This window comes from Salvelinus fontinalis, chromosome 6, assembly GCF_029448725.1.
Source record: "Salvelinus fontinalis isolate EN_2023a chromosome 6, ASM2944872v1, whole genome shotgun sequence".
NCBI classification, from domain to species: Eukaryota; Metazoa; Chordata; class Actinopteri; order Salmoniformes; family Salmonidae; genus Salvelinus; species Salvelinus fontinalis.
This window is the reverse complement of record NC_074670.1, coordinates 12,766,964-12,782,331: the sequence shown is the minus strand read 5'-3', so window position 1 is coordinate 12,782,331 and position 15,368 is coordinate 12,766,964. Positions and strand designations below refer to the sequence as shown.

Here is a 15,368-nt window from a genome sequence, read left to right as displayed (position 1 = left end):
TAGCAGTAACAGTAACAGTAACAGTAGCAGTAGCAGTAGCAGTAACAGTAACAGTAGCAGTAACAGTAACAGTAGCAGTAGCAGTAACAGTAACAGTAACAGTAGCAGTAGCAGTAACAGTAACAGAAACAGTCATAGCAGGACAGTGTGATTTGGAGCAGGCAGAAGATACGGATGACGTACAGATCAGATCAGTCAGCAGAAAGTGATCTGAAGGAGCCCAGTCAGCTGAGAGCAGAGAAGCCCAAAGATACAGGATGTAGCGAGTCTGAGGGGGAAGTACTGATTAAGCATTTCCTCTCTAGTTTCCCTGAGTGATATAACAGCTGCCAACACCTAATTGTTCAATTGAACCGCCAAATGTTACTGGAAGGCAATGGGCTAAGGGTGGCAGGCAGCCGGCTTAAGTAATGATAGGGGAATCACTGCTGGTGAGGGCTGACTCTGAAATGCAAGTGAATACGCTAACCAGTTGTAAATAATGTTCAGTAATATATTCATTGCACGTTGCTATGCTAAACAAATCACTGGCATGTAGCTAGCTGGCTTGCTAGCTAGCTAGCTGAGGTTCAAGGAATATGAAAGACAAGAACTTCAATAAATAATGATTTGATAAATAATGTATGAATAGGCAAAAAACTGTTGATTGTCAAGTCAAGAATATAACGTTAACGTTTGTTATGGAGGACAGCTAGGCTAACGACATTAGATAAGCACACAGTGAGGCTTATATTAACCCCCGCTGTACCAAACGAATGCTAGGGAAGAAGCACAGGGAAATAATGTTTACTTTTTTAATTGGGGCTATGACAGTCCATTATAAAGCAGTCTGGCAGTACTGTTGACAGTCTTTCAATCTGAAGACGGTATGGTTTGAAGTGACAGAAATGCATCAGAAAGGCATTGGGAAGTTCAGACGATCATAAGGTCATAATTGTGTATGATATTCTGTTGATGACGTTATTTCCCCCAGTCTGATTTAGTACCTGGTCTTGTCCACTCTGTTCTGTGCAGCTTGTGGGCATTGTAGAGGGGAACAGAATATACATGTGTCCCTGTGGGTATTATCTTTCAGTGATGGGGTCCTAACATGTTCTTTCTTAAACAGTTCAAAAGATGGAGACACATTTGTAAGAAGAAAACAGAAACCGCTCTGTTTATTACAACCGTATCTAGCAGCTAACGGAGGTTACTGATATAACCCCGGTTCTAGGAACCAAGCGCACATTTATTTATTTGATTTCAGAGTTTCTCTCACAACCTCATTTTCAAATTAGGCAACCCCAGGTTTGGGAAACGCTGGCCTACATACTGAGACAACAACTAGAGCCATCATCATACTACTACCAGGTAATGGAGATTTTTATGAAAGGTGTTCAAATGTCCTTGGAAAGACGGTGTGTGTGTGTGTGTGTGCATGCGTGTCTGTGTGTGTGTGTGCGTGTGAGAGTGTTCTAGAGATAGTAAGGAGTGCATTTATATATGCATGATTCCCTTACGTGTGTCTGGGTAGAATAATGTATGCATGTCTGCACGTTCATGTATGCATGTGTGTGTTGCCGTGTGCTCTCCTTGCTTGTATGCATTTGTAATATGCATGTATGTAATATGTATGTGTGTGTCTGTGTGTAATCCTGAGGCCTATGATTTAATATTAGATTAAGTCTTGGGTGGTGATTAATAGGTCAGAGGATGTGTGTGTGAACGTCTGCCTATCTATTGTGATAAATGAGTAGTTAACACACAGCTGGGGGGGTGTTGTCTGTATGTGTGTGCATTGTATACAGTTTGTGTGTGTGTGTGTGTGTGTGGGTGTGTGTGTGTGTGTGTGTGTGTGTGTGTGTGTGTGTGTGTGTGTGTGTGTGTGTGTGTGTGTGTGTGTGTGTGTGTGTGTGTGTGTGTGTGTGTGTGTGTGTGTGTGTGTGTGTGTGGACGTGGTAAACTATACTTGTCGGAACCAGAAGTCCCCACAAGAATAGTAAACTAACAAAAATTTGACCAACTGGGGACTAAGTTTAGGATTAGAATTAGGTTTAGGGTTACGGAAAATAGGATTTTGAATGGGACTGAATTGCGTGTCCCCACAAGGTCAGTTACACACACACACACACACACACACACACACACACACACACACACACACACACACATACACACACACACACACACACACACACACACACACACACATACACAGTGGTGTAAAAGTGAATTCCTCATACTATAGTAACAAACATGATTTAACACGAGAAAGAAGTTGCCTCGTCAAACAGATTACATAACTAACATGCAAAACTAAACTGTATCGTCTCCTGCCATTTAGTCTACAGACAGACAGTCCCAAGTCACATGGAACAACAGAGTGAAGAATACGTACAGTCATTTAGATGTGTTTGTTTATTTGACCTTTATTTAACCAGGTAGGCTACTTGAGAACAAGTTCTCATTTACAACTGCGACCTGGCCAAGATAAAGCAAAGCAGTGTGACACAAACAACAACACAGAGTTACACATGGAATAAACAAACATACAGTCAATAATACAATAGAAAAAGTCTATATACAGTGTGTGCAAATGAGGTAGGATAAGGGAGGTAAGGCAATAAATAGGCCATAGTGGCGAAATAATTACAATATAGCAATTAAACACTGGAGTGATAGATGTGCAGAAGATGAGTGTGCAAGTAGAGATACTGGGGTGCAAAGGATTAAGTGTCTGCCATCACCTGCTGGATGTTATATACGCTGAATATACTGTATTACCACAGCAGGTAGTGCCAGTTTACATGAGGGGTAACAGATGTGGTGTGTGTAGGGTGGAGGGGGTGTTGTCTGTACGTATGTGCGTCAAATCAAAAATCAAGTCACATTTTATTTGTCACATACACGTGTTTAGCAGATGTTATTGCGAGTGTAGTGAAATGCTTGTGTTTCTAGCTCTAACAGTGCAGTAATATCTAACAGTAATATCCAACAATTTCACAACAATACACACAATCTAAAGTAAAGGAAAGGAATTAAGAATATATAAATATTTGGGCAAGCAATGTCAGAGCGGCATAGACTAAGATGCAGTAGAATACAGTATATACATATAAGATGAGTAATGCAAAATATGTAAACATTATTAAAGTGACTAGTGTTCCATTATTAAAGTGGCCAGTGATTCCAAGTCTATGTATATAGGGCAGCAGCCTCAAATGTGCTAGTGATGGCTATTTAACAGCATTTAACAGTCTGATGGCCTTGAGATAGAAGCTGTTTTTCAGTCTCTAGGTCCCAGCTTTGATGCACCTGTACTGACCTCGCCTTCTGGATGGTAGCGGGGTGAACAGGCAGTGGCTCAGGTGGGTCTTGTCCTTGATGATCTTTTTGGCCTTCCAAATGTGTGTATAAAACACCCCCTCCGCTGTGTGTTAACTACTCATTTATACAGTTAATGCGTTAACTACCCTGTTTGTATACAGTTAATGTGTGTGTGTGTGTGTGTGTGTGTGTGTGTGTGTGTGTGTGTGTGTGTGTGTGTGTGTGTGTGTGTGTGTGTGTGTGTGTGTGTGTGTGTGTGTGTGTGTGTGTGTGTGTGTGTGTGTGTGTGTGTGTGTGTGTGTGTGTCTCATTGTTATACTGGTGATGATAGATGGTTAGTTAACCCAGGGCTGAGGGGGAGTCCCCTGTCCTGTCACTCTCTATTGATTGGTTGGAAATCTAAAGGCAGCTGTAACTCGGCAAATCAGTGATGTGTTTATTGCTCTTCTCTGGGCCAATCCATGTTGAGCAGACATCAACACTAAATTACAGAGAGGTTAATGAGCCGAAACAACACAAAACACCAGCCAACCCTACACACACACACACATACACACACACACACACACACACACACACACACATGGGGGCTCCTGCAGACTTCTCCTACTCATGATGTTCTAATGAGGTGGTGGAGGGGAATGGGTGGTGGTGGCTGCTGTTGCAGTCAGAGACTTACAGCAGCCACCTAGTTGGCATGGAGATGTAGTAGTTTTCCTTAGTCTCAGACAGATTGCTCAGCAAAGTGTGAACGCATTTCTTGGCAATGGTTCACTGTGTGTGTATGTGTATTTGTGTGTGTGTGTATTGAGCCCCACAGTATGCGTCATAATACCATAAAACCTAGCAGTGGAAACGGTTCCAGTAATTTTCCAACCCTTCCTTTGATCCATTGTGGATTTTAGAAACCGTTGAAATAAAGGCTGTATTTCGTGTTGGCTTACCCTGGCATGACGTTTTGATAACCATATAAATCTTTCTCTGACAAGATTACTTTTATCAATATATTCGCCTGTATTTTCAACCCCCCCCCCCCCCAAAAAAAGTAAATGCTAATTAGCTGCTAATGTGGTTAACATACAGAACTACAAATGCCTGTCTCAAGCTTCATGTCACCAGGGCCATGATGACCTCGACGAGACTGACGAATTGAGGCAAAGGTAAAAACCTCTAGATTAACTATCTAATGTTTATAATTAATACATTGGCTAAAGTTGTTTAAATGTACAATTCTGATAACTGTCTTGGGAAAGTTTTAAATTGTAAATGCCTGTTATCTAGCTTGTTAGCTCATGGTTAGCTAGTTAGCAATATTAGCCTGGATAGATTAGCAGTCTATTTGTCTAGCCATTTAAATGCATGAGTTTTGATTTCTTTGGCTTTTATAAACCAACAGTCCAGCTTGCTAGTGAAATAGCTAGCTAACTTAGATCGTGAGAAGCTAGGGCTAGACGCTCTTGATAATGTTTGTTGTGTCTGTGGGTGAGGGGTGCGTTTCCTACTTCAAGTACTACTTGACTTGTAGCTACCCTAGCTAGATGTGATATTTTAGTCTGGCTTTTTGAAAGGTTTTGGAGATGGACTGATTAGCATCCTCTCGAGTCTTTACAGCGGGAAAACATTGATATGTTTACTGTTATCCTCTGGACAGCAGATCATTAGTATAGCTAGTAGGCGGGGTAGGGGGTATTGATATACACTGCTCAAAAAAATAAAGGGAACACTTAAACAACACAATGTAACTCCAAGTCAATCACACTTCTGTGAAATCAAACTGTCCACTGTGTGTGAATGATGGAAGAATCTTACCCCAGCTGTAGGTCCATTTGAGTGTGTGTGGCCACTTAGGCCTGCACATCAACCAGTACTGGGACCATTTGAGACTTGTAATGCTTGCTTTTGAAGTGCTGCTTAAATTTCTTCAAGTCTGCATATATACTGAACAGAAATACAATATAAACGCAACATGTAGTGTTGGTCCCATGTTTCATGAGCTGAAATAAAAGATCCCAGAAATGTTCCATACTCATAAAAAGCGTATTTCTCTAAAAAGTTTGTTTACATCCCTGTTAGTGAGAATTTATCCTTTGCCAAGATAATCCAGTCACCTGACAGGTGTGGCATATCAAGAAGCTGATCAAACAGCATGATCATTACACAGGCGCGCCTTGTGCTGGGGACGACAAAAGGCCACTCTAAAATGTACAGTTTTGTCACACAAGACAATGCCACAGATGTCATAAGTTTTGAGGCAGTGTGCAAATCAAATCATATCAAACTTAATTTGCCACATGCGCCGAATACAACAAGTGTAGACTTTACCGTGAAATGCTTACTTACAAGCCCTTAACCAACAGTGCATTTCAAGAAGAAGAAAATATTTACCAAGTAGACAAAAATAAAAAATAATGATACAAAGTAACACAAGAAGAATAACAATAAAGAGGCTATATACAGGGGGCACCGGTACCGAGTCAGAGTGCAGGGGTACAGGCTAGTTGAGGTACATGTAGGTGTACATGTAGGTGGGGGCGAAGTGACTATGCATAGGTAACAAACAGCGAGTAGCTGCAGTGTTTACAAGGGTGGGGGTTCAATGTAAATTGCCCGGTGGCAATTTTTATGAGTTGTTCAGCAGTCTATTGGCTTGGGGGTAGAAGCTGTTGAGGAGCCTTTTGGTCGTAGACTTGGCGCTCCGGTACCGCTTGCCGTGCAATAGTGGAGTCTCTGACAAGTTTATGGGCTTTCCTCTGACACCGCCTATTATATAGGTCCTGGATGGCAGGAAGCTTGGCCCCAGTGATGTACTGGGCCGTTCGCACTACCCTCTGTAGCGCCTTATGGTCAGATGGCGAGCAGTTGCCATACCTGGCGGTGACACAACCGGTCAGGATGCTCTCGATGGTGCCGCTGTAGAACCTTTTGAGGATCTGGGGCCTATGCCAAATCTTTTCAGTCTCCTGAGGGGGTAAAGGTTTTGTCGTGCCCTCTTCACGATTGTCTTGGTATGTTTGGACCATGATAGTTCGTTGGTGATGTGGACACCAAGGAACTTGAAACTCTCGACCCGATTGGCATGCTGACTGCAGGAATGTCCACCAGAGCTGTTGCCAGATAATTAAATGTTAATTTCTCTACCATAAGCCGCCTCCAAAGTCGTTTTAGAGAATTTAGCAGTACATACAACCCGCCTCAAATCTCATGTGACCACGCCAGCCTAGGACCTCCACATCCAGCTTCTTCACCTGCGGAATCATCTGAGACCAGCCACCCGGACAGCTGATGAAACTGTGGGTTTGCACAACCAAAGACTTTCTGCACAAACGGTCAGAAATCGTCTCAGGGAAGCTCATCTGCACGCTTGCCGTCCTCACCAGGGTCTTGACTTGACTGCAGTTTGGAGTCGTAACTGACTTCAGTAGGCAAATGCTCACCTTTGATGCCCACTGGCACACTGGAGAAGTATGCTCTTCACAGATTAATCACAGTTTCAACTGTACCGGGCAGATGGCAGACAGCGAGTATGGCGTCGTGTGGGCGAGCGGTATGCTGATGTCAACGTTGTGAACAGAGTGCCCCATGGTGGCGGTGGGGTTATGGTATGGGCAGGCATAAGCTATGGACCATGAACACAATTGCATTTTATCGATGGCAATTTGAATGAACAGAGATACTATGACAAGATCATTGTTGTGCCATTCATCAGTCGCCATCACCTCATGTTTCAGCATGATGATGCACAGTCCCATGTCGCAAGGATCTGTACACAATTCCTGGAAGCTGAAAATGTCCCAGTTCTTCCATGGCCTGCATACTCACCAGACATGTCACCCATTGAGCATGTTTGGGATGCTCTGGATTGACGTGTACGACAGCGTGCTCCAGTTCCCGCCAATATATAGCAATTTCGCACAGCCAATGAAGAGGAGTGAGACAACAGGCCACAATAAACAGCCTGATAAACTCTATGTGAAGGAGATGTGTCATGCTGCATGAGACAAATGGTGGTCACACCAGAGACTGACTGGTTTTCTGATCCACGCCCCTACCTTTTTTTAAAGGTGTCTGGCCTAATTTATTAATTTCAATTGACTGATTTCCTTACATTAACTGTAATTTAGGTAAATCTTTGAAATTGTTGCATGTTGCGTTTTATATTTTTGTTCAGTGAATAAAGGTCAACTACAAAATGGAGGAAGTTAATAACCTGTAGCTTAGCTTGAATTCAAAGTTGTCACTAAGCAATACGATGCAACAAACTACTACAAACTGTTCCACACAGGCCAGTAAAACAGCCTACATATTGAGAGGAACCTAAAGGCACATACAGAACCAACCTATACTAGTCAGCTGACAGACAGGGCAGGTGTGCAGTCTTCTGGTTTGCAGCTGCTCCCTTCTTAGCAGCCGCCTCCGTGGCATCAGTCAACAAGTTCAACTTGAGTGGAGCATGCATTATACACTGCTCAAAAAAATAAAGGGAACACTTAAACAACACAATGTAACTCCAAGTCAATCACACTTCTGTGAAATCAAACTGCCCACTTAGGAAGCAACACTGATTGACAATAAATTTCACATGCTGTTGTGCAAATGGAATAGACAAAAGGTGGAAATTATAGGCAATTAGCAAGACACCCCCAATAAAGGAGTGGTTCTGTAGTGTCCAGAGCATGGAGACGCTATCAGGAGACAGGCCAGTACATCAGGAGACGTGGAGGAGGCCGTAGGAGGGCAACAACCCAGCAGCAGGACCGCTACCTCCGCCTTTGTGCAAGGAGTAGCACTGCCAGAGCCCTGCAAAATGACCTCCAGCAGGCCACAAATGTGCATGTGTCAGCATATGGTCTCACAAGGGGTCTGAGGATCTCATCTCGGTACCTAATGGCAGTCAGGCTACCTCTGGCGAGCACATGAAGGGCTGTGCGGCCCCACAAAGAAATGCCACCCCACACCATGACTGACCCACCGCCAAACCGGTCATGCTGGAGGATGTTGCAGGCAGCAGAACGTTCTCCACGGCGTCTCCAGACTCTGTCACGTCTGTCACATGTGCTCATGTGCTCAGTGTGCTCAGTACCGGTGCCCCCTCTTTATTGTTATTCTTCTTGTGTTACTTTGTATCATTATTTTTTATTTTTGTCTACTTGGTAAATATTTTCTTCTTCTTGAAATGCACTGTTGGTTAAGAGCTTGTAAGTAAGCATTTCACGGTAAAGTCTACACTTGTTGTATTCGGCGCATGTGGCAAATTAAGTTTGATTTGATTTGATTTGCACACTGCCTCAAAACTTATGACATCTGTGGCATTGTCTTGTGTGACAAAACTGTACACTTTAGAGTGGCCTTTTGTCGTCCCCAGCACAAGGCGCGCCTGTGTAATGATCATGCTGTTTGATCAGCTTCTTGATATGCCACACCTGTCAGGTGACTGGATTATCTTGGCAAAGGATAAATTCTCACTAACAGGGATGTAAACAAACTTTTTAGAGAAATACGCTTTTTATGAGTATGGAACATTTCTGGGATCTTTTATTTCAGCTCATGAAACATGGGACCAACACTACATGTTGCGTTTATATTGTATTTCTGTTCAGTATATATGCAGACTTTAAGAAATTTAAGCAGCACTTCAAAAGCAAGCATTACAAGTCTCAAATGGTCCCAGTACTGGTTGATGTGCAGGCCTAAGTGGCCACACACACTCAAATGGACCTACAGCTGGGGTAAGAGTCTTCCATCATTCACACACAGTAGACATAGTGTAAACCACCATGTTGTCAACAAAATGCTGTCCTCAATGCTATTGTCTATGGCTCAATTTGTGGAAATGCTGTGATCACTCATCGTCTTTAATGTCACACAATGACCACGAATTGAATGCTGCAACTGAGACGGAATGACGTCGAGGGACACACTCAGAGTCCCCGAGTATGACTGGACATGGGGTAACAACAACCTAAAAGGGGTGTAGAAGCACACCAGCACCACATGTTATGTTTATTCCATGTCCACCCATCCCTCTAGCTACCCCTTATTCCACACTATGTCTTTAATGTCCCATGGTCCCTCAACTTCTGACCCTTTTAACTCTCCATCTTATCGCTGTAAACCCACCCTACGTTCACCCAATTTCCCTACGCTGCTTCCTTCACTTGTTCTTCTCCTGATTTGATAACATCTAGACTCAGAAACACATTTAAAATTGTTTTGGGGTACTGTTTTTGCTACCTTTCTTTCACCTATGTAAATTCTGTCCTCCTGCTCATCCTGGGGGTCAGACTGAATGCAATGGTAAATGTGCTGCTCACAATTGATAGCAGCAACATGGACCTGTTACATTGACCAGAAGGGTGTTGATATAGCTGTGTTTAGGCATGGCTACATGGACCTGTTACGTTGACCAGAAGGGTGTTGATATAGCTGTGTTTAGGCATGGCTACATGGACCTGTTACATTGACCAGAAGGGTATTGATATAGCTGTGTTTAGACATGGCTACATGGACCTGTTACATTGACCAGAAGGGTGTTGATATAGCTGTGTTTAGACATGGCTACATGGACCTGTTACATTGACCAGAAGGGTATTGATATAGCTGTGTTTAGACATGGCTACATGGACCTGTTACATTGACCAGAAGGGTATTGATATAGCTGTGTTTAGGCATGGCTACATGGACCTGTTACATTGACCAGAAGGGTGTTGATATAGCTGTGTTTAGGCATGGCTACATGGACCTGTTACATTGACCAGAAGGGTATTGATATAGCTGTGTTTAGACATGGCTACATGGACCTGTTACATTGACCAGAAGGGTGTTGATATAGCTGTGTTTAGACATGGTTACATGGACCTGTTACATTGACCAGAAGGGTATTGATATAGCTGTGTTTAGGCATGGCTACATGGACCTGTTACATTGACCAGAAGGGTATTGATATAGCTGTGTTTAGACATGGCTACATGGACCTGTTACATTGACCAGAAGGGTATTGATATAGCTGTGTTTAGACATGGCTACATGGACCTGTTACATTGACCAGAAGGGTGTTGATATAGCTGTGTTTAGACATGGCTACATGGACCTGTTACATTGACCAGAAGGGTGTTGATATAGCTGTGTTTAGACATGGTTACATGGACCTGTTACATTGACCAGAAGGGTGTTGATATAGCTGTGTTTAGACATGGTTACATGGACCTGTTACATTGACCAGAAGGGTGTTGATATAGCTGTGTTTAGGCATGGCTACATGGACCTGTTACATTGACCAGAAGGGTGTTGATATAGCTGTGTTTAGGCATGGCTACATGGACCTGTTACATTGACCAGAAGGGTGTTGATATAGCTGTGTTTAGACATGGCTACATGGACCTGTTACATTGACCAGAAGGGTATTGATATAGCTGTGTTTAGACATGGCTACATGGACCTGTTACATTGACCAGAAGGGTATTGATATAGCTGTGTTTAGACATGGCTACATGGACCTGTTACATTGACCAGAAGGGTGTTGATATAGCTGTGTTTAGACATGGCTACATGGACCTGTTACATTGACCAGAAGGGTGTTGATATAGCTGTGTTTAGACATGGCTACATGGACCTGTTACATTGACCAGAAGGGTGTTCATATGGTGATCTTCGATGTCCCAGGTTTGTGGCATCGATGAAGAAATCATTTCATCTTTACTTACATTCAGATGTTATTATGTTATGTATAAAAGGCACATGTATGCATTGTTTACTATTTAGATTTCATTAAAACAATGTAATTGTTGGAGTTAAGGTGTGTGGTGGCTATTTCTTTATTATCAAATGAGGAGAGACAAACTCATCATACAAGTCAGATTTATACATAAACTAATCTTAATTCACTTATTAATAAGGAAAGCGGGTCACACCACACACACAAGTTAACTTCTTATGGCTGGGGGGCAGTATTGAGTATCTTGGATGAATAAGGTGCCCAGAGTAAACTGCCTGATACTCAGGCCCAGAAGCTAAGATATGCATATTATTAGATTTGGATAGAAAACACTCTGAAGTTTCTAAAACTGTTTGAATGGTGTCTGTGAGTATAACAGAACTCATATGGCAGGCAAAAACCTGAGAAAATGTTCAACCGGGAAGTGGGAAATCTGAGGTTTGTAGGCTTTCAAGTCTTTGCCTATCCAATATACAGTGTAAAATTTGGTCCGATTGCACTTCCTAAGGCTTCCACTAGATGTCAACAGTCTTTAGGACCTTGTTTCAGGCTTCTACTGTGAATGGGGAGAGAATAAGAGCTGTTTGACTAAGGGGTCTGGCAGAATGCCATGAGCTAAGTCAGGCACGCGGCCGTGAGAGCGAGCTCTGTTCCTTTCTAAAGACAAAGGAATTGTCCGGTTGAAACATTATTGAAGATTTATGTTAAAAACATCCTAAAGATTGATTCTATAGATCGTTTGACATGTTTCTACAACCTGTAATATAACTTTTTTGACTTTTCGTCTGGACTAAGTGCCTGCGCCTCTTGAATTTGTATTTGTGAACTAAACGCGCAAACAAAAAGGAGGTATTTGGACATAAATTATGGACTTTATCAAACAAAACAAACATTTATTGTGGAACTGGGATTCCTGGGAGTGCATTCCGATGAAGATCATCAAAGGTAAGTGAATATTTATAATGCTATTTCTGACTTCTGTTGACTCCACAACATGGCGGGTATCTGTATGGCTTGTTTTGGTGCCTGAGCGCTGTACTCAGATTATTGCATGGTGTGCTTTTTCCATAAAGCTTTTTTGAAATCTGACACAGCGGTTGCATTAAGGAGAAGTATTTCTTTAATGATGTGAGTACCCTGCAATAATGATGGCTGGTCGACGAACCACCCTTATATGATTCGTTGAGAGCCCCGACACAAAGGAAACAAAGATATTTTATAGCAAAGATACACCCCAAAAGAGGCAGGCTATCCCGGGCCAACCGAAGCTCCACGACACTACGGTATCATTACGTTTAGGGGGGATTCTGACTTAGAGGCGTTCAGTCATATTCCGAACAGATGGTAGCTTCGCACCATTGGCTCCTCAGCCAAGCACATACACCAAATGTCTGAACCTGCGGTTCCTCTCGTACTGATCTGATCTGTTTGTCATGTAGACTAACTACATGATAAACAACAGATGTGTGGAATGGGTCACAAGGTTAGGATTTGCATAATCTGCTGTAAAGACTGTTCTCATTGTGTGGAAACCAGGGTCTGGCCATCCAAAAACAAAGTTCCTCTCATCATTATCCTGTAACGGCAGTCTATTTCGTCCTCCTCATCGGACGAGGAGAGGCGAGAAGGATCGGAGGACCAATGTGCAGAGTGGTAAGGTTCCATGATATTTAATAAACACGAAAACAATATACGATACAAAACAACAAACGAACATACAGTAACAGTCCCGTGTGGCGAAACACTAACACAGGAACAAACACCCACAAACCAAACGTGAAACCCCGGCTGCCTAAATATGATTCTCAATCAGGGACAACGATTGACAGCTGCCTCTGATTGAGAATCATACCAGGCCGAACTCAAAATCCCAACATAGAAAACACACATAGACAACCCACCCCAACTCACGCCCTAACCATACTAAATAAATACAAAACAAGGGAAATAAGGTCAGGAACGTGACATATCCATACCGGAGCCATCTCTATCCTGGTACCTCCCAGCCCACAAACACCAACTCATGCTATGGAATGCGGTCTTTAGGTTTTATCACCAAAGGCATGGTAAATCCACGGTCAGCATTGAGCCCCCAGAGGCCCAATTCAGAAGACCATGCCCAGATGACAGTGTTATAAGACCCTTATTCTATTCCACAAAACAACCATTTGATGCAATAACAGTATTATAGCATCATCTTGTAATTTCGCTCTCACAGGTGTTTGACGTGATTGATGGGTGACTGGTGCATTCTGGTCAAAAAATATGCTTATTCATTCATGATTATGGATACATTCTGCAATGAGTTAATTTGACTTTGAATCTGCAACAGAACATGTCAACAAGTTAGTTCTCAATTGCTTTAATACAGCAGTGCATTCTAACACCATGCCAACTTATTCATATAGCTGGCTGACAGCAAACGTGTCAGCTAGAGATGAAGTGCAAGAGCTTTCAGGGATCTGTAGTCTACGTGCAAGAGCATGCAGGGATTTGTAGTCTTGCATGATGTCTACTTGATGCTAATTAGCATTTTGGATTCTGAGAGTAAATAGAGCTGAATATATAGATAAAAGTCTCCTTGTCTGAGAGAGATTTACACGAGAGCAAACCATTTCCGTGTTTGACTGCTAGGTTTTATGACGCGTCCACTGTGGGGCTCAATTGTGTAGGTAGGGGAGTGTATGTGTGTGTGTGTGTGCGTGTGCGTGTGCGTGTGCGTGTGTGTGTGGTGTGTGTGTGTGTGTGTGTGTGTGTGTGTGTGGTGTGTGTGTGTGGTGTGTGTGTGTGTGTGTGTGTGTGTGTGTGTGTGTATGTGTGAATCAATCATACCTCTAACCTTGGATCCCACACTAGGGTGATAATGTTACTTGATCTGTGTACTATAAGCCAGGCCAGCTATACAGTGACACATAATCTTCCATTATCAGTCATGCAACGTCATTATAATGGTTAAGTAATATAGACTAAAAGGCTATGTTGATGGGAAAAACATGTGGCTTCTCTCAATAGAAAGAAAGACATATCCACACAGTAAAGGGGACTCAATAATCATGGATTGCTTGGGTATAGGATTCAACGCGTCTTTTATTGTAGATGGGGAACTCACCTTCTCCATTGTATTGCATTCTACAATATATGAACGCGTAGCAGAAAGATAAATATTGTCTTCCTGGTTGCCTTCAGTGATGTTGTCATAAAAGATCATCCCAGTTGAGCGCTTAACGTAATGCAGTTATGATGTACCATTTCTCCCTAACATCATCATTCCGTTGTAGCCTAGTACGTACTCACACACAGCCGTTAGGAGAACGATGGTGACACAGCAAAGAAGCAGTCATTATCTCTATCTTGTCTTCTCCTATCCCTTTATCCAACTATCCCTCCCTCAAAGCATCCTTCCATTAAATCTATAGAAGACTAATGTATGGTGCTTTCAGCACCTCGTGGTCGTACCGAGAAGAGCCACACAAAAGCGCATCATTCCCGGCTCCGGCGAGCCATTAACACAGCCTCGACAGACAATTTACTCACCTCTCACAATGGCGAGTAGGCACAGCAGCAGCGTCCAAGCGCCCATCGCTGCTCAGATGCGTGCGTATGTGTGCGCTCCGAACCAAAAGGTGCTCACTCGAACCGCGAACGCCTCCGGAACACACGCAGTGTTCTTTTCTTGATATTCCGTTATCAATTCTTCACTCGGTACCTGTCATTGTTCCGTCAAGTCTTCTCAGTAGAGACATAGTTTTTATTCGTGTCTAAAATCTCCAGATATACTTGGGAGTCGAGCCGAGCGGGATTGGCTGTCCATATTATGCTAACAGCCTGGTCTCATAGACTAGACGTAGCATAGTAAATGTAAATCCGGGATACTCAAATGAGTCATGTTATGTTTGGTATGGTTACATAAGACAGAAGGTTACTTAAGGTAAAAACTAAAGTAGGGTGATTGGTCCGGGTGGATGGGTGGACGTTTAATGCGAAGGTGGATGGTTGGGAATATAACGCGAAGTATAGCAACCCAAAAGTTGCATTTCGAATCTCATCATGGACAACTTTAGCATTTTAACGAATTACCAATTTTGCAACTTCTTAAGACTTTTGATCTATTTTGCAACTATTTAGCATGTTTGCTAACCCTTTCCCTGACCCAATCTTAACCCTTAACCTAACTCCTAACCTTAAACCTAAACCCTAGCCTAGGTAATGTTAGCCGCCTAGCTAATGTTACTGTTAGCCACCTGAACAAATGTTAGTGAAAACAAATTGGAAATTAGAACATATTATCCATTTGCAATTTTGCAACATATTGTACAATTGCAATAATAACATATCGTACAAATTGCAATTT

The 15,368-nt window shown here is 42.7% G+C and overlaps 1 protein-coding gene across 1 annotated transcript in view; it reads right to left on the bottom strand.

The window, feature by feature from the left end:
• LOC129857087 (neuronal acetylcholine receptor subunit beta-2-like) overlaps positions 1-14,840 on the bottom strand; it is a 133,326-nt gene extending 118,486 nt beyond the window's left edge. Inside the window, exon 1 of the mRNA XM_055925011.1 lies at positions 14,552-14,840. Within this exon, the coding sequence (XP_055780986.1) occupies positions 14,552-14,597 (46 nt within the window). The 5' untranslated portion in view covers positions 14,598-14,840. The remainder of the gene's footprint in view (positions 1-14,551) is intronic.
• Positions 14,841-15,368: the final 528 nt, after the last annotated feature.